Genomic DNA, 22,689 nt, shown 5'->3' with positions numbered 1-22,689 from the left:
TGCCAAGCTTGGTTTGTTCAAGTCCAGTGAGCTGACCAGAAATCAACCTTGGCATTTGTTTTTAATGACAGGGATCACAGCCCAGGAATAGATGAAATAGGAAATAGGAATAGATTAAAGATTCCCTGAACAGGTACAGTCAGTGGAGGCTGGTGGCTCTGATGTCTGTGGGGTGGTCAATCCTCTCCGGGGTTCAGTCTGAACCAGTCAGACCTCTAAATGAGCTATCCAAAGTGTGAACCAGAGTTCTGATTGGTTCTGGCTGAAACCTGGAGCAGATTCATTATCATCAGAGCCACTGCCCTCCCCGGGGGTATGGTATGTATTTCTCTTACCACTTAGAAAAGGAATCCCCAACTTTTTTTTGGATTGACAGGCATATCAGAGGTTTGAGTGTGTGTCATGGGCAGTCTCACAAAATGGCTGTCATGGGGGAGGATTGTCCATTCATAAAATGGCTACCATGGTGGGCATGGCCAGTCACAAAACACCCATTTCCCAGAAGCCAAATCAGGGGGACTAAAAAAAGGAGTAACTTGACCAAGAACTTAAGTACAGGAATCTGAGCTCCAAAACACAAACCACTCTTCTGAACCCAAATAAAGATGGCACTGGAGAGTAGTACTTTGCTTTGCCAGCATGCTAGCCTCCAAGTTTTTAAAAATACAAAAATCTTCAATAAAATAAATACCAGGAGAGGCAGGGGGCCTAGTGAACACCAAGAGAAGTGTCCACACCATGGTGGAGACCCCAGTGATGGACAGTTTGATGAAGTAAGTCAGCCTTCCCTGAACTGGTGCCCTCCATATGTTTTTAACTGCAACTGCTAGGTTTCCTGGCCATTGGTCATGCTGCCTGGAATGGACTGGAGTTGAAGTTCAAAATATTTAAAGGGATAGACTGCTGTAGGTATCTTCCATTACAAGAGAAGATTATTTTCCATCCATACTTTCATAGAATCATAGAATAGTAGAGTTGGAAGGTGCCTATAAGTCCATAAGTCCAACCCCCTGCTCAATGCAGGAATCCACCTTAAAGCATCCCTGACATATGACTGTCCAGCTGCTTCTTGAAGGCCTCTACTGTGGGAGAGCCCACGACCTCCCTAGGTCATTGGTTCCATTGTCGTACTGTTCTAACAGTCAGGAAGTATTTCCTGATGTCCAGCCGGAATCTGGCTTCCTGTAATTTGAGCCCTTTATCCCGTGTCCTGCACTGTGGAAAGATCGAGAGGAGATCCTGGCCCTCCTCTGTGTGACAACTTTCAAGTATTTGAAGAATGCTATTATGTCTCCCATCAGTGTTCTCTTCTCCAGGCTAAACATACTCAGTTCTTTTCATCTGATTCACGGAAGCTGTTCTTTTTCTTTTCAACTGACTTGGGGGCAAAGTATAGAAGACAAAGTATAGAAGACTGACCTAAATCTATGGATACAATCCAGCCACCATATTGTTAAGCCCATAGTTATCTGTCTGCTATTGAAAGCAACCAGATGGAAAATTACTCAAAGTGGGCAGGCCCCTATCTTATTTGATCAATGTAGATGTGTAGTTAATTACTCAACTGAAAATATGTTTAGTTTCTTTTTGTCAGAGAGAGAGAGAGAGAGAGAGAGAGAGAGAAGGTATTGGAAATAAGCATGAGCCCTTTCCTTCATGTAACATTCCATATATTTGTAGCAGTGCTACAAAACAGAATTGACCAAATTTATGGCTGCACAATAAAATGGACATTTTAAAGCAACTATTGATTTTTTATTATTATTGGAAATCTTGAACTAAGTTTGGCAACTATCAAAGCATGATACAGAAACTGGCTTTACAGCAGTAGTCCACAATCAAGATCACTCAAAATAAAAATGAGCCTATTATTATTATTAGTAGTAGTAGTAGTAGTAGTAGTAGTAGTAGTATATATTGATAGTTCAGAAAAACTGTTAAAGAACTTAATAGGAATAACTATTGCAAAGCACTTTCATATTTACCTAGATCTAGGAATATTTTCTGTGCTTTCCCGCAACAAAAGATCGGAGATCAGTGTCTCTGGGCTGGATCGCTTTCCATACCTGTTAAAATAGTATAACAATACATACGTTTAAAACTTTTAATGTCAAAAAGACTAGACAGATACACACACATTCATTTATAATCTAAATTTCAATCAGGGTTTATTTGTAAATGGAGTATAATATATGCCACTGGTCATTATAGGTACTTCACCCACACATACATTTTCTTTCAGATTTAGAAGGTGAGCACATAATGCAGCATGAATGCAAAGATTTACCATGGCTCAGTAATAGACCACATGCTTGGTATACAGATGGTCCCAAGTAAAATCCTGGCATCTCTAGTAAAAACAGAGGTATGGACCCTTTCCCATTACAGGATAAAAGGTACCAGAGGTACCATGGAAGCATATTGGGAGGCATATACCAGATGTGAGCAAGGCCGCCGCACCCCCACTCTCTCTCTCTCATGCACACACCATGTTCACACACATGCCTCTCGGTGCATGGAGAAAGGGGCAACCGGTTTCCTTGCTCCTCAGCCAGATTGCTCCATTTTCTCTACGCATGGAGAAAGGAGTGGAAAGAAGTTCTGGAGGTGATGGTAAAGGCTCCACCACAACAGAAGCTCCTTCTATGCCTACTACCAATGTTTCTCCCACGAGTGGAGACAGACCGAAAGCCCTGAAATGGGACTTTCCAGGGGCAAAATGGAGCCAGCTTTGGCTCCAGTGGGGCCTGGTTCATGCCCCTCACCGTTTTGAATCTGGAGTTGGTATAGAATATTTCCTTGCATTGCAACCTATTGGAAGAAAGATTCTTAAAGCCTCTTTCCACCTGGGGAAGAGAGAGAGAGAGGAAAACTATCCAGGCCTGCCTTGAGCTGGTGTGGGGGGGCTGTGGATGAGGTGGTAGATCTGCCTCATCGCTCCCCAGCCTCTGACCCCTAAGGATGTCTCTGTCCGATTGCAGTCCTAGCCACACATATCTGTAATTAAAACGCAATGGGACTTACTTCTAAGCAGACCTGTATAGCAGGGGTAGATGTTTTGGAGTTCAACTCCCATATGCCCCAGCCAGCATGGCCAATGGTCAGAAATGCTTGGAATTGTAGTCCCAAAAATCTGGAGCGTACCAGGTTGCCTACCTGTGATGTATAAGATTATGCTATAAAAGTAATTTGTAGTCCCACTGCAATCTATTAAATTCTTATTTTACAGATTGGGGACTGGGATTGAAAGGCAGCCCTTAAGAAAAATCTTACAGACTTTTTAAAAAACACATATTTCGAGGACTGGAGGGAGGGAGAGAAAATACAAGACTTCAGAGAGAACCAGTTGCATTATTAACTCCCCCCCCCCACACACACACATTAATTCAATGAAGCATAATGCTAAACTCAAATGCTCTTCTAGCCTGATTGATCAGAGGCTTCTTTCTGCTTCGTTTCTCCAGTGAATTTAAATGTGACCAGAGCTTCAACAGCAGAGTGAGTTAATATCCTTAAAGAAAATGTTTGGGCTTTTATTTTAGTTTACCAAATTAAAAACAACAAACTGGTCCTGCTTCCTATTATGAGGCAAAATCCTTATTGATGTCAATTAATCATATTTCTGGATGCTGTCTAAAGATGAGACTGCAGCAAATGTGATAGAATTCAAGCAAAATGGCCTTCCCTTCAGGGTTTCATATCATAAAACAGGGTCTCAGTTAAAAATGCACAGAGCTCTAACACTGTGAGAACAAGTTTATTTGTTAGCTTGGGGCAGTATCCCATGCTGGAGGTAGGGAAGCAGCACTCCTTGGGTTGTGCTAGCACAGGGCCTGGTGTGACAATCCAGCCCTCCAAGGCCTCTTAGATGGCCCCTCCCCTTCCCCCTGCCCACTAGTAGTTTCCCAGTCTTTGTGTAGTTTTTTTTCCCCCATTCCAAGATGTTGTAATGCCTCTCTTAAGGCTTATTTAATGGCTGTAAGAATGTATGTTGGTATTTTAGCCCTGCCCTTTTGACTTTGGTTAGGATGACCATGTGAAAAAGAGGACAGGGCTGGTGAAATTTCCTCTTCATCACAACAGTTAAAGCTGCAGGAGCTATACTGCAGCTATACTGTGACCAGATTTAAAAGAGGGTTATTCTATTCTATTATTCTATTGTGTCATATGGAAAGGAGGACAGGGTTCCTGTATCTTTGACAGTTGTATTGAAAAGGGAATTTCAGCGGGTGTCATTTATATGCATGCAGCACCTGGTGGAATTCCCTCTTCAGCACAACAGTTCACGTTGAAGGAGCCCTGCCCTACTGACCAGATACAAAAGAGGGCAGAAGCCCTGTCCTCCTTTTCATATGGTCACCGTACCTTTGGCCTCATTCACCACTGGAACATGGGGTGCCCAAAGCTTCTCTGAAATGGAATTCACCCTTGGGTTGAAAGAGGTTCTGATCCATGCACAAGCAGGAATGACCACTAGCACAATGAGAAGCTAGTACTTGCTGCCACAAACTCAGAAATTAGTCCAAACTAGCATTTTCGGAACAAAACGGGTCAGCAGAGCTCCCTTCAAGGAGCTCAGCTGACTTGTTGCATTCCAGAAATGCTAGTTTGGGACAGTTTATGTAGCAAGCATTAGCTTCCTGTTGCACTAGCAGTCATTTCTGCTAGCACAATGGCACCATTTGCATACCGCCCATTGAGTCTTGCAGTGCTGATACAGACATGCTTCCAAGCATTTCTCCCTCACCACAGGACAGCCTTTCCCATCCCAATGTTAGTCTAACTTCAGTGTTTTACTTTTAATAGGTCTACTCTAAGTAGGACCAACATTGTATGCAGCTCTATTTATTCAGTTTTCCTCCCCAACATTAGCACTAATAGCATCTTATATCACTGATAAGTGCAACCACAGGCTGCTCCCAGACAACGGGGAGAACTGCTGAGGCTTGGAGTGTGGGAAAGAGAAAGAAGCTGTGGGCTGGGCAGACAGCAAAACATTTGCACTCCAAACATTCAGGTATAACCCTGGTGAATGGCAGGTCTTTTTAGGACCTTAGGACCAACAACAGCACTCTTCCATTCACTGTTAAGAGAGCTTCAGCTATTGGGCAGTATAAAAATGCAATAAATAATAATAATAATAATGTTCCTTTATAAGGATATTTCTGAGACAAAGATCAAGAGTTTTCTCATCATCTCATTTCTCAAGCACACATCTGGCCCTTAAAACAGGTGTGTTAAAACCCCTTCAAGGGTTTAGTATTCACATAATTGGAATACACCAGAAGATCCTGCGGTGTGAGGGGTAAAAGTTGACATATAATTTTCCGGTTGTTGCTCGCAGCCTCTAAAACCCTACATTGTATAGGAGATCCTTGGAGACATCAGATGAGGCCTAAAAGACAAGATCCTGCTGGAGATCCAGCTTCTCCCCTGCCTGTCCAAATGTCTCCCATTGAGGAAGAGATGAGATGTGAGCACCGATCATGCTGGAAATCAAGAAAGAAGAAACTTTCTCTGCTCCAGCAACTGAACTTGAATGAAGGAGCAGATGGGGAGAGAGATGCTGGGATCCCATCCCGTTGGAGACCTAACAGGATGGAGATTTTTCTCCTCATCACATGTCTTCTACAAGAGGAGATGAGGGAGGGAGATAATGTGTATTCCAGTTTGCTTACAAGCTTTTTGCACCTGATTTGCCCTATATTATTATTTTATTTATTTATTTATTTATTATTTATTTATTAATTACATTTCTATACTGCCCAATAGCTGGAGCTCTCTGGGTGGTTCACAAAAATTAAAAACATTCAAAGTATAAAAAAAGTATAAAACCATAGTATAAAATACAATATAAAAAGTCAACCAGATAAAAATAGCAGCAATGCAAAATTACAAATTTAAAACACCAAGTTAAAATTTATTTATAGACTGTTAAAATGATGGGAGAATAAAAAGGTATATAAAAGCATATAATGTAGGTGCCAAGCGAACCTCCTTAGGGAGCTCATTCCACAGCCGGGGTGCCACAGCAGAGAAGGCCCTCCTCCTGGTAGCACCTGCCTCACTTCCTTTGGCAGGGGCTCGTGGAAAAGGACCCCTGAGGATGACCTTAGGCTCCGGGCAGGTACATACGGGAGGAGGCGTTCTCCCGTATGTAGGTTCTCCCATATATGGGTTCTTTATTGAAAAACTATATACAGTATTCTTTCTTCTCTTAGAGCATTTTCATACGAGACTTAAACCAGTTCTTGTTTTAATTGTTCTGTAATGGACATGTCAAAGCAACAATTGGTGTGATATACATTTTGGTTTAAAAATGGCCCACTTTCGATCCTGGATTTATATTTCCATGTGAAAATGGGCTAATATACAGAATGCACTGAGATTAACATATTTTCCCCAGTATAAGTGGTGGTTTATACTACACACATTAGATTGGATCCAGATTTAGTAATATTTGGAGTAGCCTAATTGAAATCAATAGGACTTAAGATAATCACAATTTCAATGGGTCAACTCTAAGCAAGCATGGCTAACTCTGAATCCAACCCAGAAGTAATGCACTATGTTATGCCTTCCACCTTGATGCTATATCAATTATTTGGTACCACTGATATCAAATCAAGTGACTTCCAAATTATGTCTTGATGTGTTTCTTTTGGTACATTGGTGATAAACATGCATTGTATATTGAAGAATTAATGGAAATCACAAAGCTCCATGAGGAAGGCCTAGAACCAATGAGTGGAAATTGCAGGGAAGCAGATTTCAGCTAAACATTTGGAGAAATTTCCTAATGGTAAGAACTGTATCACAGAGGAACAGTCTACCTCAAGAGGTGGTGAGTTTTCCTTTACTGGAGATATTTAAGCAAAGACCTTGATAAACACTATAGATCCTGCATTGAGCAGGGGTTGGAATAGATTACCTTTGAGGTACCTTCCAACTTTATAATTCTAATATGCCAGCATATTGGAACCAAACTAAGCACAAACTTCTTTATAACTTTGTCCTTGTATAGCTGTTTAAAACTACTACCACAGCAACTAGCAGGTGTAGGGGGAATGGGGAGAGAACCAGGTCTGGGATGGCACAGAGGGATCAGAGCTTTGGCCTTTTGCCCTAACAGCGGTCCCAATCCAAATTGGGTAGGGTGGGGGAAATGCCTGCTATTTGCAATGGAATGAAAGCTTCCAATGGGCATTTTCCTCTCATTGCAAATAGCAGGGGTGGGGAGGGGAGGGGTCGTTTTAGGGCGACCAGATACAAAGACGGGCAGGGCTCCTACAGCTTTAACTGTTGTGATGAGGAGGGAATTTCACCAGGTGCTGCACACATACAAATGACACTGCTGAAATTCCCTTTTCTATGCAACTGTTAAAAGATACAGGAGCACTGTTCTCCTTTCCATATGTTCACCCTGTGCTGTTTGGACCAGGACTTTAGCATATTCTTGTAAGTAGGGTAGCTGACGCAAATAAAAAAACCATGAATTTACCTCCATTGCTACTGACTAACTTACCTTCACAGACAACTGTCCATATGTTCATTATTTCAAGGAATGGTTCTTTCTTTAATAAGTAGGAACCCTAGTCAGGCATTCTGCATCTGAGTATAGTAAACATGTGTGGAGGGGGAGCACACTAGCCCTGCCTCCCATGTATCTGTTGCCCCGGCGAAAGCTGATGGCTCCAAAGTCAGTGGGATAGTGAATCTGGTCTGGTTTTCAGTCAGAACTCTAAAGGAGCTATCCAAGCTATCCTTTAGAATACTGATGGAAAACCGGTCTGGATCCACCATTCCACTGACACTGGAGCCACCAGCATCCACTGCATTGCCCTCTACTCATGGAGGGTGACTTTCCAGGACACTGAGAAATCAGTGTTCAAAACCGCATGGAGTGCTTCCACAGCTACAAGATGCCCTCCACTTGGATGCCTTATTTGAATTGCCTTGTCTTCTTGATTTATGAAGTTGTTATGAAGTCTTGATGCTGCGGGCATATGTTGATTCACGTTAGGATTATCTGAACTAATGATAAGAAAACAACTTCTTTAGTTTGTTTGTGTTCGATTTAATTAACCTTTATAAGATTATTACAGACATACTATGATGTTACCTTTGGCTAATTGCATTTGCTACAGCAGCAGAAAAACGGAGAAGGGCCTTTATAACAGAAAATATTATAGAAGACTGTCATGGAGATTGATTGTCTTTCCTTTGCTTGTATTACTACTAACTACTGTTCTTATGGTATTATGCTTATGTCTTAGTAATGTAGTTTAAACAATAAACATTTTTTTTAAAAGATAGTTGCCCTCCATGAGTAGAAGTAGAGCCAGGAACAAGCAAGGAGAGGAAATGTGGTTTGCACACTCTCTTCTTCACGTATTTAATATACTCGCATTTAATATATCGTATTTAATATATCACGTATTTAATATACGCCTGAGACTCTTTATGTTCCTTTTCACACTTCTCCTTTTTTGTTCCTCTTTTTTAAAAAAATGCCTTGGCCAGTAACACCAGTGCAGAGCACACATGGTGACAGGAGGATGGCTTATGGCAGACATAATATGTCTTTTCCTTATGGCATCACAACTGTCCCTTATTTTGAAGCTCTTCAGGTGTTAACCCACAAGGCTGGGTTGTCTAGATGAGCCATCATGGCTTGGTCGGTGTACACATGGAGAAATGTGATCTAAGAAGCAGTGAATCACTTCTATAGATAGTAGCAATTGCTGCTGGGAATATGGCAACAGTTATGGGAATTGTGGCTTGTTACTTCTGTGATCCATTGGTACACACAGTGGGTTTATTCCTGAGAGCAGACGCCATTACACATTTTTGTTTGAAGAGAAGCATTCCTTTCGTCTTCATTTTTGGCTCTTTATTGCACAGACAGTAAGTTAGCAGTTTGCTAAGGCGTCTTTAACAAGATATTATCTTCCTCCCTTCTAATTCAATTCTTCTGGCTGTGAGAGCACAGAACCAGTGAAAACCTAATTAAAACTATCTCATCTGGTTTGAATAGTAAATCAATTAGGGGATGAGCCAAAACTGGACTGTGTTGTAATCACTTCCTAGGACTAAATGTGAGATCTAATCAGCAGCGGAATTAAGCTATTGTTGCATCCAAGTGGAGAGATTTTACCTCAGAATTTTACTTTTTATTTGAATTCTAAAACTGAGTCCATAAAGTAATTCTCTCTGCCATCACTGTGATATGACCATGATTTTTTCTTTTCTCCCCAAAATTAATTCCAACGTAACATTTGTTTTACATGCATCCTATAAAAAAAAAGACTTGTAACTGAAGAAATTTAATCTTTTTTATTTGAAGATGTATAATCTACTTTTCAACAGCAAAAATTGAAAGCAGAGAGCAACACAATCATAAAATACTTTAAGCATGAAAAAGCATGCTTAATCCAGGATGAATCATACTTACAATAGACCCATTGGGGCTTACATTACTAACTTAACTCTCATTGATTTCAGCGAGGCTGCTCTAAATATGACACAAGTCTAGATTTAACCCATTAAAAATACAAAACTTATCAAATAATGCATGCCTTATTGGAAAACTGAATTGCACTCTTGGGAGCCTCCTAGGTCTGCCTTTTTCCTTCCCAAGTGTCTTGTTTTAAAGGGAAATTGCGGCCTTTATTTGCCACCAACGCCCCAATGAATTTTGGTGGCAAAATTGGTGGCAGTTTCAGCAGTGGGAGGGGTACCGCTCCTGGTAGATTTTGGTGGGGAGGGGGAAATTGGTTCCCAGTCCTGCTGAACATGCCCACCCTTACTCTAAGGATTGCACAGATTCAAACTCTATAAAATACAGTAAAATCCACAAGGAATTAAACACCAACACAGATAAAATGTCCAACAGACACAAACTAGTGTAATACCATAAGATACATGGTTTTACGTTCATGGTTTTAATTTTTGTGAACCACCCAGAGAGCTTCGGCTATTGGGCGGTATAAAAATGTAATAAATAAATAAATAAATAAATAAATAAATAAAATACACCATTGATTACAAAAGCTAAAGCAGCTAACAAGAACAGGAATTAAAACCAAACCACCGGGACTAAAATGCAGACCTAAAACATCCTGGGAAAACAAAACAAAACAAAAGGTCTTGGCCTGATGCCAAAAATACAGTACTGGAGGTGTCAAGTGGGTTCCCTAGGGAAAGCATTCCAAAGCTGGGGGTGGAAGCCAACACTCCCTTTTTCATAGCCATCCTCCAGATGTCTGATTGAGGGGTCACACGGACAAGGGCTTCTTCAGATATGTACAGATGGAAGGAGAAGCTCCATCTGATACTGAGGTCCCAAGCTGTGTAGAGCTTCAAAGCCACTACACTGAATTGGGCGAAGAAATGAATTAGAATGTGCAAGTAGGATAGGACTGTCATAATATGTTTATAATGCCCACTCCTAGTTAAAACTAGGGCTGTGAACAGTCCCGTCCCGTCCCCCCCATCGCTTCGGATCCCGATTCGGATCATGCCCTGATTTTTAGCGATTTTTTAAAGTTAAACCTCAACCACAATAATATGTGTATTGGAAGGAGCTAATCAAAAGTGCCTCTCAGGACAACATTAGCACTTCAAGTACAGACGAAGCAAAGAGCAGCTCAAGAAATATAGTTATAACTTTTATAACTTCCAGTTGTAGCGAAGACAACAAAAGACCAGGGTCAGATCTACACCTAGCAGGATATAATACTTTGAAAACAGTTTTCAAACTGTATGTTCCATATGTCCTGGGCCCGAACAGTTGTCAAAACTGTTGTAAACCGTTATAAAGCAGTACTGCCCAGGGTTAGGTCCAGATTTACTCTGGATCATCTGCACTGATGGAAGTGGACCTCCCGTCCCCTCCTTCCCATGGCAGCCCCCCAAAAATGCTACAAAGAGAGTCAAGAGATCCTGCTGAATGGATTGAGCAGGGGGGTGCAGCGGAAGGGGAATCCACCCAAATTAGGCAGAGGGATCTTCTGTGAGCCCTTCTTCTCATGGAAAGCAGATCCTGGATCCAACCCTAACAAATTTTTGATGACATAAGCTTTCATAGACTAGAGTCCACTTACATTTGTGAAATGGACTGTAGTCCATAAAAGCTTATGTCATTATAAATGTGTCCGTCTTTAAGGCAAGGGTGGCCCTCCAGATGTTTTGTCCTACAGCTCCTATGTTCCCTCATCATTGGCTGTGCTGGCTAGTTGTACCCCAAAGTATCTGGGGGTGGGGCAAGTTGCCCACCCCTAATTTAAGGTACGCAAGGCTCCTTGTTTGTGTTCCTTTTTAATAGTGAGAGATCAGAGCAATCACTTTTTTGACTTGAGCAAGTCAATGCAGGTATTAAATGCAGGTATTTAAAATAGATTACTGATCTGGACTATCTGCCAAAAGAAAAGAAAAAAGAAAAAAGGAGGAAGCAGAAAGTACTACAAAGCACTCAAAAAGCAGGGAGACATTAAAAATAGAAATTGTGTATGTGTATATAAACAGATAGAGATATACGCACATATATACTAAAAGTATAACAAATGTCGCATAAATGTTTGGAAATCTATTGTTGCAAAATACAAGTGGCACATATATAGGTTTGTCTCCATTGTTAGTCCTCCTTAGAGTGGACCCATTGAAATGAAAAGTACTTGTTAATAAGTCCATTCAATGGATCTACACTAAACAGGACTAACACTGGTGACAGCCCAGTATAATTATGCACGTAATTTACATATTCCTTCAAAGATTGTTTGGGATGGGGTGGAAGATCCCCTTCTTTTGTGGATACCGATTTGGACTATGCTGCCCACATTGATCCTCTTTGTCTTTTTGAACCAGCAGCAAGTAGAACCGGAACCGGCTCTGGCCTCGTGTGGTTTGTGTTGGGACACATTGATTCAGCATACCTAATCTCTTGCAAAATGCTCTGCCTTGAATGTGTTTTTGAAGGCAGTGGCATATAGGCAAGTAGCACACAGTCCATCCTGCACAGGATACTTGCTTCTCTTAGCATTTGCACCATAGGCAGCAATGGGTGTGACATCAGCAAGGATTCTGCACACAAAAAATCCTACTTACTGACTTGGATCCAACCTTAGACATGTGTAGAGCAGACCCACTGAAATCAAATGGATTTAAATTAGCCATAACTTATTCATGCTATTGATTTCTATAGGTCTACTCTAACCACAACTAAGTCTGGATCAAACCCAATGTTTCATCTTCTACACCAACAAGCTAAATACAGATGATTGTGTACCAAGTGAAAATTCACCATTGTACACACACAAGTACTGGGTGTGCTGATTGTTTATATTGCCCTGGTAAGTGATAGGAAGAATTTTACACTCCTTTCCCCCCCTCCCCCCCGCCGCCTCAGTTTCTAATTAAGAATAGAAGTCTGTTTTTTAAAAAAATCAGTGGTACGTAGATCTGGACCTACTGGTAGATCTTTGAGTAATCTGCAGTAGATCAGCAAGGATTTCTCATTCCCAATTATTTCACAAGAGCAGCAACTGCATAAATTATACTGCTGACATGGCAAAAGTTCAGGGTGACCAGGAGAGTATTTATTTATTTATTGTATGGAAGGACTGGCAGCTTCGCTCAGTTCTGGTACTTAAAACAAATCTCTGGATTCAGACTTCTTTAATTCTAAGTGTATGTCTTTTCTAACAGGCTCCAGCTGGTTAATCTCAGGGTTCCTGTGAAAACAAAGTAGATCCCGTAAACCTGATGTCTGCCTATTCATGCTTGACACCCCTTCGTTGGATAATATGAGTTGGCCAACTTACCAAATGCTTACTTTTGCACGGTGTGACCCAGTTTGCACATAACAGTAGTGAATCGTAGGTTAATTAATTAACCCACAATTTGCCAAGTTGTGTGCCATGTATGAGCCACTGCCATTTTGCATAATCAACCTCTGATTAGCCCAATCATAAGTTGTTGCCTGATGTGCAAACTTGGACACTGGGCTATTTGTGGGTTAAGCAGCACAAAGTTAACCTATGATTAGTTCTTAGGTTAACTTTTGGTTATTTAACCCACAAATAAGTCACTGGGTTTGCTTGTCTGGCAACAACCTCCAGTTGAGCGGATCAGACCTTGATTATGCAAAGCTGAAGCGGCTCACATGCAGCACGCAACCCAGCAAATCATTGACCCACAGTTTGCCACAGTTATGTGCAAACAGGGCCTGTATGTAAGTTGCCACTTGGAAAATGGTTGTCTGTACTGACCCAGAGTTTTGAACATAAGCACCAAATGGAGAAAGTGACAGCCTGTTGTCCGGATGCACCCTCAATCTTAGGTTCTGCTCTTGGCATCAAACAGGCTTTGTTCTCAGTTCTCAGCAGGTGGATGATGGAAGAATGAACATGAGATAAAAGATTCTCATAGATGGTCTGCCAACTCTCTGTGGGGTGTACCTGGCAAGGTTCTCTGACCTGCCTGTCTGCTCACATCCACAAAGAGACAAGTATTGATTTCCTCAGAGCTCCAGGCATGCATAATAAACAAGGTTAATGAGCTCCCATTCTTGAATTGGTCCCTCCGAATTTTTGTGAACCGCTCAGAGAGCTTCAGCTATTAGGCGGTATAAAAATCTAATAAATAAATAAATAAATAAATTAGGGGTGCTTCCGTTGTGAACAAAATGACCACAAAAGAAGGGGTTTTGTTTTGGTTTTGACTAATGCCGTTCTAGCGCTGGTCTAATGCCAGTCCAGTGGTGATTGCCTATTATCTCGTAGCCCCTTCCACAAATGCTCATTATCGAGTTCTCAGTGAAAGTGGAAGGAAATCTTTCAGAAACAAAGGCAGCCACAACCTGCACTCCAACAGCACCAATCCTGCCTTTTGCCATCAATTGTGCTTCAGCTCAAAAGAGGGGGATATGTTTTGCCTTCAAAAAGAGGCAGGAGTATTGGGGCACAAGGTCATCGCTTTTAAGCAATGATGAAATTGACAAGATCCCTCCCCCCACAATCTCTGCTGCAAGTCTGGAATCATGTCAGTTTCAGGAGGCTTCTCCAGACCCTTGGCTGAGGGGGAAACCTGTCCATTCGACTTTAAAAATAAACAGGGGTAGCATGCAGGGATGACAGTGGGTGAGGACAAGATAGAGGTAGGCAACCAGGGTCCCTCCAAATGTTTTGAACTACATTTCTCAAAATCCCTGAACATTGGCCATGCTGGCTGGGCCTTGGGGAGTAGCAGTCCAAACATCTGGAGGGCATCAGATTTCCGTACTCAGTGACATCAGCAACAGCACTGACCACTCCACCACGGCAGGTGAGATAATAGCAGTACTTCATGCATAAAAGCTTGCACTGCAACAGTGGTAGATGCTGTTGTTGTTTAATTCCAATATCTTATTACGGGAAGGGGGAGGGGATGACAGTGGTGTGAGCAGAGAGAGGAATGCAACAATTTGGGATGAACCATGTCTGGATTCCCAGAAATAATGGTATGAGCAAATGGCTAATATAGAAGTACTCAAAGTTTTCCACAGGGTCTATTTAGATCTTATGTGTTTAATTGTTTTATAGAAGAGCAGAATTTCACCAAATCCTGCCATATCACTGCAGTGGTTACAAACATGCAATTGGGGAGGGAATCCCTATTTCTACACAATTGAGTAAAAGTTGAGAGTGATTCAGTGTAAAAATAAGGTATAGATTAGATTCCCTTCATTTTTCATGTATAAGAGGAATTAGAATTTCCTCTTCGAACTAGACTGCAAGCTCCTCAAGAACATGGATCAATCTCATATGTTTGTTTGTGTATCTTTGGAGACAGGACAGGCTATAAATCATGATAAATAACTAAATTAATTATAGCCCTGTTCTGTATTGCGTCTGTCAGCTATAACATGAATCTGAGGATCACACTCTATGTATGGGATAAAGTGGGCTGTAGTCCATGATAGCCCATGCCGTAATACAAGGTGCCACAAAACTCTTTGTTGTTTTGGCTTCAACAGACTAACAGAGCTGCCCATCTGGATCTCATGAACCTGTGATTCTTAGCACCACCTCTGCTAGGCTTTCAAGAGGGATTGGGAAATTCAAATGTTCCCTTACGTGGTAGGTTACCTTACAATACTTTCCCCCTTCCATATGGAGCGCTGGTTTTGTACCTACCTCTGCCGTGTGATGAGGTTGATGTAATGCCTCAGTGCTGAGTAGTATCTGGCCATGTCTTCTGCAGGTGCATCCTCGCCAGGACTGTCCGGTTTGGATGGATACGCTTCTGCCAGAGTCCCCAGACAGATCAGCAGGCAGAGGGCAAGCGTCATGACAGACAGCCACAGTCTCATGGTCCCCTGCATCTGTAGGGAAGGATTGTGCGAAAGGGTGGGTGAGCGTTTGACAAGCGATTACATTACATTAAGTAATTCTAGCAGCAGTTTGGCATGGCAGAATGACCCAAAAGTGGGGGGAAAGGCGATCAACTGGCCTCCATTCTCAGAAAAACCCTGTGAAAAAACGCAGTTGCTCAAGTGTCTCAAATCCTGTTGCTCAGGGGCTAGTTTCTAAAATCAGGAGGTGCTTTGATGGAACCCATGTCTGTTGCCTTGGCAAATTACATCTCAAACCCCACCAGTGTGTGCATGTGTATTTTAAAAAAGTTTTTAACTTATTACAAATGTCCCTGGGATATATAAAGGTTGATATTTGTTTAATCTTTTAAATAAATAAACTGTGCACAAGCTCCACGGCTGCAATGCAGTATTGAAAATATACTTGAGGACAAAGTTTGGGTGAGCCCAACCTCAAATTTATGCCTGTATTTCCTGTGTCCAGAATCAGCATGTTGTTGTTATCAATTCAATCTTCATTAGGCTTTATGGTGTGGGTGGGTCACTGTTTCCCTTTTGCTTGGCAAATAAGAGCTCAGTGAAGCATAAAAGCTTACATAGCCTTTGACCAAGACATATCAGGGGTAGGCAACCCAGTGTCCACCAGATGTTTGGGACTGCAACTCCCATAATCCCTGACTTCTGGTCATGCCGGTTGGAGAAGATGGGAGTTGTTGTCCAAAACATCTGGAGGGCACCACATTGCATAGCCCTGACTTAAATCTCTGTAAGTTCAATTTTTTAAAAAAGTAATCACAAAGATCCCTACGTTTCTGAAGTCTTTATACTCTATTTACAGAAAAAGAAATAGACAACCTGCAGGACCAGCAAGTTTCTCCTTTGAAGGAGGGTGTTTTTGCTTGTAGTAAGGTGTGTGGTTAAGAGAGATATACAAACCATTGGTCCATCTATCTCAGCAGCCTTCCCCAACCTGGTGCCCTACAGATGTTCTGCCCAGCAGGGCCAATGGACAGGGAAGATGGGAGTTGTAGTATAACACATATGGAGGGCACCAGGATGATGAAAGCTGGTCGACAGCCACTCTCCAGGGTTTCAAACAGGGGTCCTCCCTCCCCACTGCTCTGTCTCTGGAGATGCCAGCGACTGAACCTGGGACCTTTCCTATGCCAAGCAAATGTTCTTTACCACTGAACTAGAGACCCATCCCAAACAAACAGGAACTGATAGATTCCGAACAGATTCTATCCCAGTTTAGTTTTTGTTTTTTGAAAGTACGTCATCTTGGGGATTGTAACATTTGCCAGCTAGCGGCTCAGTCACCAAACTCCAGACCCCCCAAAACAGGCAAACGTGGTGGGAAGGAAAAAGTCTCCCACTCTCTCTCTGCGCGCGCGCGCGCCTGTGTCTGTCTTGCAAAGGGACTTGTTTAAAATCCGTTAATGGGAACGCGGAAAGGAAAGGAGACCAAATCTTTCGAGCGGACGAATGTCATTCCTAAAACTGCCATCCGAGCGACGCGCTTCCTTGAGCGGGAGCGCGTGGGGAACTTGTTCCCCAGTAAGCCGCGCTCCGGAGCAGGAGGATCGCGGGCGCCGAAAAAGTTCGGCGCCTCGGGGCAGGAGGGAAAGTGCGGAAGGAAGGCTGCGGTCCTGGAGAGGAACCGGAGCCCTGCGCCAGGGGTGTTCGGTCCTCAGGTTGAGGCGAACGCGGGCGAGGAAAGGCAAAGCGAGGGAAGGGCGTCTGAAGCCCACGTTGGACGGACCTCAGCTCTGGGGAAGAGCGAGGGGACGAGAAGCAACGCGGGGAGCTGAAGGAAGGAGAGAGAGGCGGGTGGGCGAGGTGGGAGGAGACCGGTGAGGCTGGGAAGTCGACTCACCTTCGGTGCCGCTGAGGCACGCGCTTGTCCCGCGACTCCGGAGTCTTCTGCAGCCGCTGCCTGGGCGAGTGGACGAGCTCTCCAGTGTGGGGCTGCGCGCCTCGGCGAGGTGTTTTATGGCTTTCCCAGCAGGCAGGAGGGGCCTCGGGCGATCACGCCTCGCTGGCGCCAACTTCGCCCCCCTCCCGCGCCCGGCTCTCCGCCTGCGCCTTGCCCCGGGAGGGGCTTCAGAGGCGGCTCCCTTGCTGGAGACGCGGCGGGGCGGGGGGTCTCTCGGGCGGGGGAAGGACAGCCGTGCTTGCTGAGCCATCTCTGGCCGGGGCACAAGGGTCCTCTCAGTCCGAGCAAGTTGAAAGTCAAAGGAAGGAAGAGCTTTCTCCTCTGTTCCCACCCGATTCCACATCACCCCACTCCATGCCATCATCCGCAAGACTTTGGCACATCAGTGGATTGCAATTAGCAACAAAGGAAGCTGCCTTAGCGTCAGACCCTAACCCAAGCAGGCTATATCCCTTTGAAAGCGGTTTGAAAACGGTACATGGAATGTGTCCTGAGCCCCAACAGTTGTCAGTGCCATTATAAACCATTATAAAGCAGTACTGTAGCTCCTGCCTTGGTCCATCTAGCACCATATTGTCGACACTGACTGGCAGCAATTGCTCTCCAGGGCTCCTGCCCTATCGGGAGATGCCAAATTGAACCTAGAGGTGTTGGGGCAGCAGCATCAGGCCCTCCTGGCAGGACAGGAATTTCTCTGCTCCTCCTCCACCACCACTTGATGCAGGAACCTGCTTCATAGGAGGGCCAACCCTGGAAATTCAGCACCTTCTCTCCTAGCCTCTATCTACGTCACCCTTCCCAAACCTACAATCCCATCATGCCTGCCAGATGTGTTGGACTGCAACAGAGGTGCAGCTAGGAAATTTTAGACCCTGGATCTTATTCCCTCCCTCCCTTTAGATGCCCCCCTTTGTATTACTTCAGCTGGGAAGCACAACAACTAACAATTCTCTCTGTCCTCCACACTTGCTCCTATGTCATTTCATGCTCTACAACTGCTTCTACATTCCTGATACACTATGGAACAATAACAACAAAACTCTTTAGCAATCCTGATTTAAAAATAAATAAATGAATAAATAAATACTCTGAGCATACCTACTTCCGGGCTTCAGCGTCATTGGAGTAGAAGCTGCCAGACGCAAGCCACCAGCAGTGGCTGACTGTGGATGCAGGGAAGAGGGGAGGGGGCTTACCTGGTACCTCCGCCGTCTGCAGCGGTGGATGGCAGAGGCACCAGGTAGGTGGGGAGAGTTTTCTGGGTGCTGGTTGCGTAGCCGGCACCCAGAAAACTCCAAGTTGCCCCGGAGGGCCCGAATTTCACCTCGGCTTCAGCGCCAAGGTGGATCGGGAACCCCCGAGGCAGCCCCAAGGCAGATTGGGGCTGCTTCGGGGGCTCCGGATCAGTCTCCAAGGCAGATTGGGGGGTCCCTGCACAGCCCTAAATCATAGTACCATCACGACTAAAATGGAGTTTGCCTCTGCTGTTCTGATGCCCCATCACCTGCCACTCTATGGTGGTGATTTGGGGAGGGGAGCCTGGACTCTGGGGCCCTGGGCCAGCCCTGGCTGCACCGTTGACTACAACTCCCACTGTCTCCAGATAGCATGGCCACTGGTTGTAGTAAACCAACACATCCAGAGGGAACTAGTTGAGGAAGACTCTCCCCACATCGAAAGGGACAAGAACAGGCCATTGGGTACCGATTTCACCATGGGCGGAAGGTGGGGCAACTAATTCAAATGTATTCTATCCCAGATCAAAAATAGTTGGCAGGCAGCATTTGAAAGACAGACAGACACACACGTATACACACACACACACGTATATATATACTGGTTTAGACTTCAAAGGGAAAATAAATTCGCCTTGCACCAAAGAGATTCAAATTCTATCTGTAACCTGACAGGCAGCATCTGGAAATCCCTCCCCTCCCCCCCTCTACCCCAACTTTGATCTTGAAATTGAGAACACAATGATCTAAAAGGAGCTCAGTTCTTGTTGTAATCCCACACAGCGAGGCGACAAGCTACAAATCCAAAGACGGATTCCTGCCAAAATGGGACTAAAAAAGCTGCTAGGCATTGACCCTCCAACAGAGGTAGGGAGGCTTTGGAATTCCACCCGTATGTATGCACCACCATATCTCCAGACTTCATAAACTACTTTTTTGACACAGAGATTAAGTTCCAAACTTGATGGGGAAACCTAATGTGTAACTGTCCCTTTGCCATAAGTATACATGGATAAAGGAGTCCTTAGCTTCCAAATATACACCTGCCATCACGTTTCAAGGAACACAGAAGAAATAGCTTTAAGGAAGGAATTTTAAAGATTTATACACCACCTTTCAGGGCAAAGCCTTCCAAGGCGGAGTTCAACAAAATATAAAACAACAAAACATAATATAGCAATGATAAGAACAATGGTAAGAACAGAAGATCAAAATGTTTTTATACTGTTTGTTTTATACTTTGAATGGTTTTAGTTTTTGTGAACCACCCAGGGAGCTTCGGCTGTTGAGCGGTATAAAAATGCAAATAATAATAATAATAATCAGAACCAGATAGCACAAAATGACACCCGCAAAGTACACAGAACTCTTTAGGGCCTGCTTGAAAGCCTGTAATGATAGGTCCTGGCAGATAGAGTTTTTACACCCACAATATCTGCAATGTGCAGTGTTAATTTTAAACTCTGGACCCACCTCTCTTTGGATGGCAATGTGCATTACTTCAGTTCCTTTCAAACGGACTTATTTGGGGGGGGGTCTTTAAAAGGTAATGTGTATTCGTTTACTTTTATTTTTAAAATGTCCCTTGCTGAGTGGGGCCCTGAAGTCCTGCCCTGAGTCCACTACTCATCATTTGTGAAGCAGTCCTGTGTTGGAAGATGTAGCAACGGGAAGTGTGGCCATCACATCTTGGGGCAAGGAGTTCTTTGGGTTAATTTTGCTTTGGATGAGAAATATTTCCTTTGTATTTGTCTTGATGCTATCACAGTTCAGTTCCAATAGTTTGTATATCGTTTGTAATGTTTTGATCTTTTGTAAACTGTCCAGAGAGCTTCGGCTATGGGGCAGTATAGACATAATAATAATAATAATAATAATAATAATAATAATAATAATAATAATAATAATAGATTGTGGAGATGTGGACTTGTAGACTCTTTTTGTACAAGGAAGAGGATCTCCATCCCTCATCATTTGAGTTGCCCTCTTCTATATGCCTGCTCCAGTTTCATGGCATCCTTTTTTGATTTCTAGCCACTCTTTGGATTCCACACCATTAATTCATATAATGGCACTGTGATCCTTGCTGTTTTGTTTTCAGTCTGTTTCCTGGCCATTCCCAACACTGTGAAGGTGTTCTTTTTATGGCTTCACCACACTGAGCCAACATTGTCAGTGAGCTTTGTACAATAACCCCAAGATCTCTTTTCTGTGTGGCTTCAGCTAATTTAGAGCCTATTAGTATATTAATCCATTTTTGTACATTTGGTTTAAATTGCTTTGTGCTTAAAACTAATATTGTATTAGTTTTGGTCGTGGCAGTGAAGCCTTACCAGAAACACCAGATGTATCAAGGAGAAGGTGGGGGAGAAGGAAAGAGACAAGTAAGAAGCAGGGGGTGGGACTCAATGGCCTTATAGGCCCCTTCCAACTCTACTATTCTATAGTTCTATGAGAAAGAAACAGATGAGTGAGAAGACAGTTAATGCACTAGACAGAGATGGAGAAAGACAGAAAAAGGGAATTTCTCCCACAGTTTGCTGATTGGGTAGCTAGGTACCAAGTGGAGAGAAGTTGTATGCCTTGGTGGTTACCAGCGAGAACACTGTCTCTGGTTCTATAGATCATGTGAATGCAAAACCTGAGAATGTACATTAAAGTTTCCCCTTATTACATTACTAGATAGCCCAAGAAAGAGACTCAAATGCAGTTTTTAGTGTCATGTCTGAAAATAATCTAAACTATAATCATAGCAGATTCAGGGCAAACTAGACATGAGACTTTCAACCACGGGATGGATCCAGATTTATGCTGGATTAACTGCATTGGCAGAAGTGGATTTCCCCACCCCTCTCCAGTCCCCTGAAAAGGCTACACAGAGGGCCAGTTCACATAATCAAAAAACCTGTCATGGCATATTGAAGCCACAGAGGGCCGCAGCTTGTTGTCTCATCCGAACACAGCAAGGCCTTGCATAACTCATGGCCCATTTTAAGGTTATGGGAGAACTGTTTAATTCTCTCACAACCTACTCCTGCCAGGTTCAGATGATACAACGAGCTGCACTCACGGCTTGAATATTTAAAAGCTGCCCAGCATGCACCAGCACACACTGCGAACCAGGTCAGAGAGTCAGTAGACCCTACTGAATGGGGTGAGCTGTGGGAGTAGGGGGGACCCCAAAATTCAGATGAAGGAACCATCCACAAACGAAGCCCTTGCTCTTGCAGAAAGGTCCTTTCTTCTTGTGAAAGGCAGATCCCGGACTCAACCTCACATCTGTGTTGTTTTTAATTAAACGTAGGCATGGGGAAGGATTTTCATTAGGACTACAACGTGAACAAAGGGGAGGTTTAGCCCTTTCCTCCCCTCCCACAATACCAATGAAAATTACCCCTCCTCAGATGCTGTTTGTCTAGAAAAGGAAGTTTCCATTGATGCATGGGAGCAAGCATTGTGGGACTGACTTTGGAGAAGAAATGCATAGAATCCGGCTGAACTCAAGTTTACTGTTAGGGTTTCAGAGGTAGCCCTCCAGAGGTTGTTGGAATCTAACTCCCTTCAGTCTCAGCCAGCAGAGCCAATGGTCAGGGATGATGGGAATTGAAGTCCAACAAGATCTCGACAGCCACCCTGATCCCATTGTTTCTGGGTGGATTAAACCAGATTTAAACTGCAGGACTGGACGGCAGCCTTAACTCTCTAGCAGTCTACAATCAAACGGAGGTATATGGACTTGATCTGATTAAATCCCAGCGAAGTAAATGGAAGCAAATGAGATTATAGAAGCCAGGGCTTAATTGGGCAGTGGACTCCAGGAGAAGCCATCCTTTGGCATCTGATCTTTTTGACTGTCCGCCTGCATTTTTACAATTCAATTCTGAGAGGGCTTTTATTTATGCTGATTTTTAAATACAAGCTTTTAAAAAGAATGCTCTGTGCCCTGGTAATTGCTCCGATGGCATCATACACCAAGATGTATTAAAAACAAAACTGACTTATCTGAGTCAGCCAGCATTCCAGACATAAATGCCCATTTACCATCACTATCCTTTTCATCTGGAACTCCTGCAGCAGCAGTATGTTTCTTGTTCTGCCTGCCAGTGCTGTCCTATCCATGTCTGCTCGAAAGGAAGCCCCACTCAGTTTAATGGAACTTGGTCCAG

At 43.5% G+C, this 22,689-nt stretch overlaps 2 protein-coding genes across 2 annotated transcripts in view; one reads left to right on the top strand and one right to left on the bottom strand.

The window, feature by feature from the left end:
• The window catches only part of NPY (neuropeptide Y), a 28,564-nt gene extending 11,197 nt beyond the window's left edge, over positions 1-17,367 (bottom strand). The window contains exons 1-3 of the mRNA XM_063119571.1: positions 17,229-17,367; positions 15,174-15,361; positions 1,986-2,066 (exon numbers count right to left, since the gene is read on the bottom strand). Coding sequence (XP_062975641.1) covers positions 1,986-2,066; positions 15,174-15,361 — 269 coding nt within the window. The 5' untranslated portion in view covers positions 17,229-17,367. The remainder of the gene's footprint in view (positions 1-1,985; positions 2,067-15,173; positions 15,362-17,228) is intronic.
• CDCP1 (CUB domain containing protein 1) overlaps positions 1-22,689 on the top strand; it is a 451,994-nt gene that overhangs the window by 342,456 nt on the left and 86,849 nt on the right. The window lies entirely within an intron of this gene.

This window comes from Elgaria multicarinata, chromosome 1 (genome assembly GCF_023053635.1).
Source record: "Elgaria multicarinata webbii isolate HBS135686 ecotype San Diego chromosome 1, rElgMul1.1.pri, whole genome shotgun sequence".
Taxonomy (NCBI): domain Eukaryota; kingdom Metazoa; phylum Chordata; class Lepidosauria; order Squamata; family Anguidae; genus Elgaria; species Elgaria multicarinata.
The sequence above is the reverse complement of the archived record's forward strand: the minus strand, read 5'-3'. Positions and strand labels throughout refer to the sequence as shown.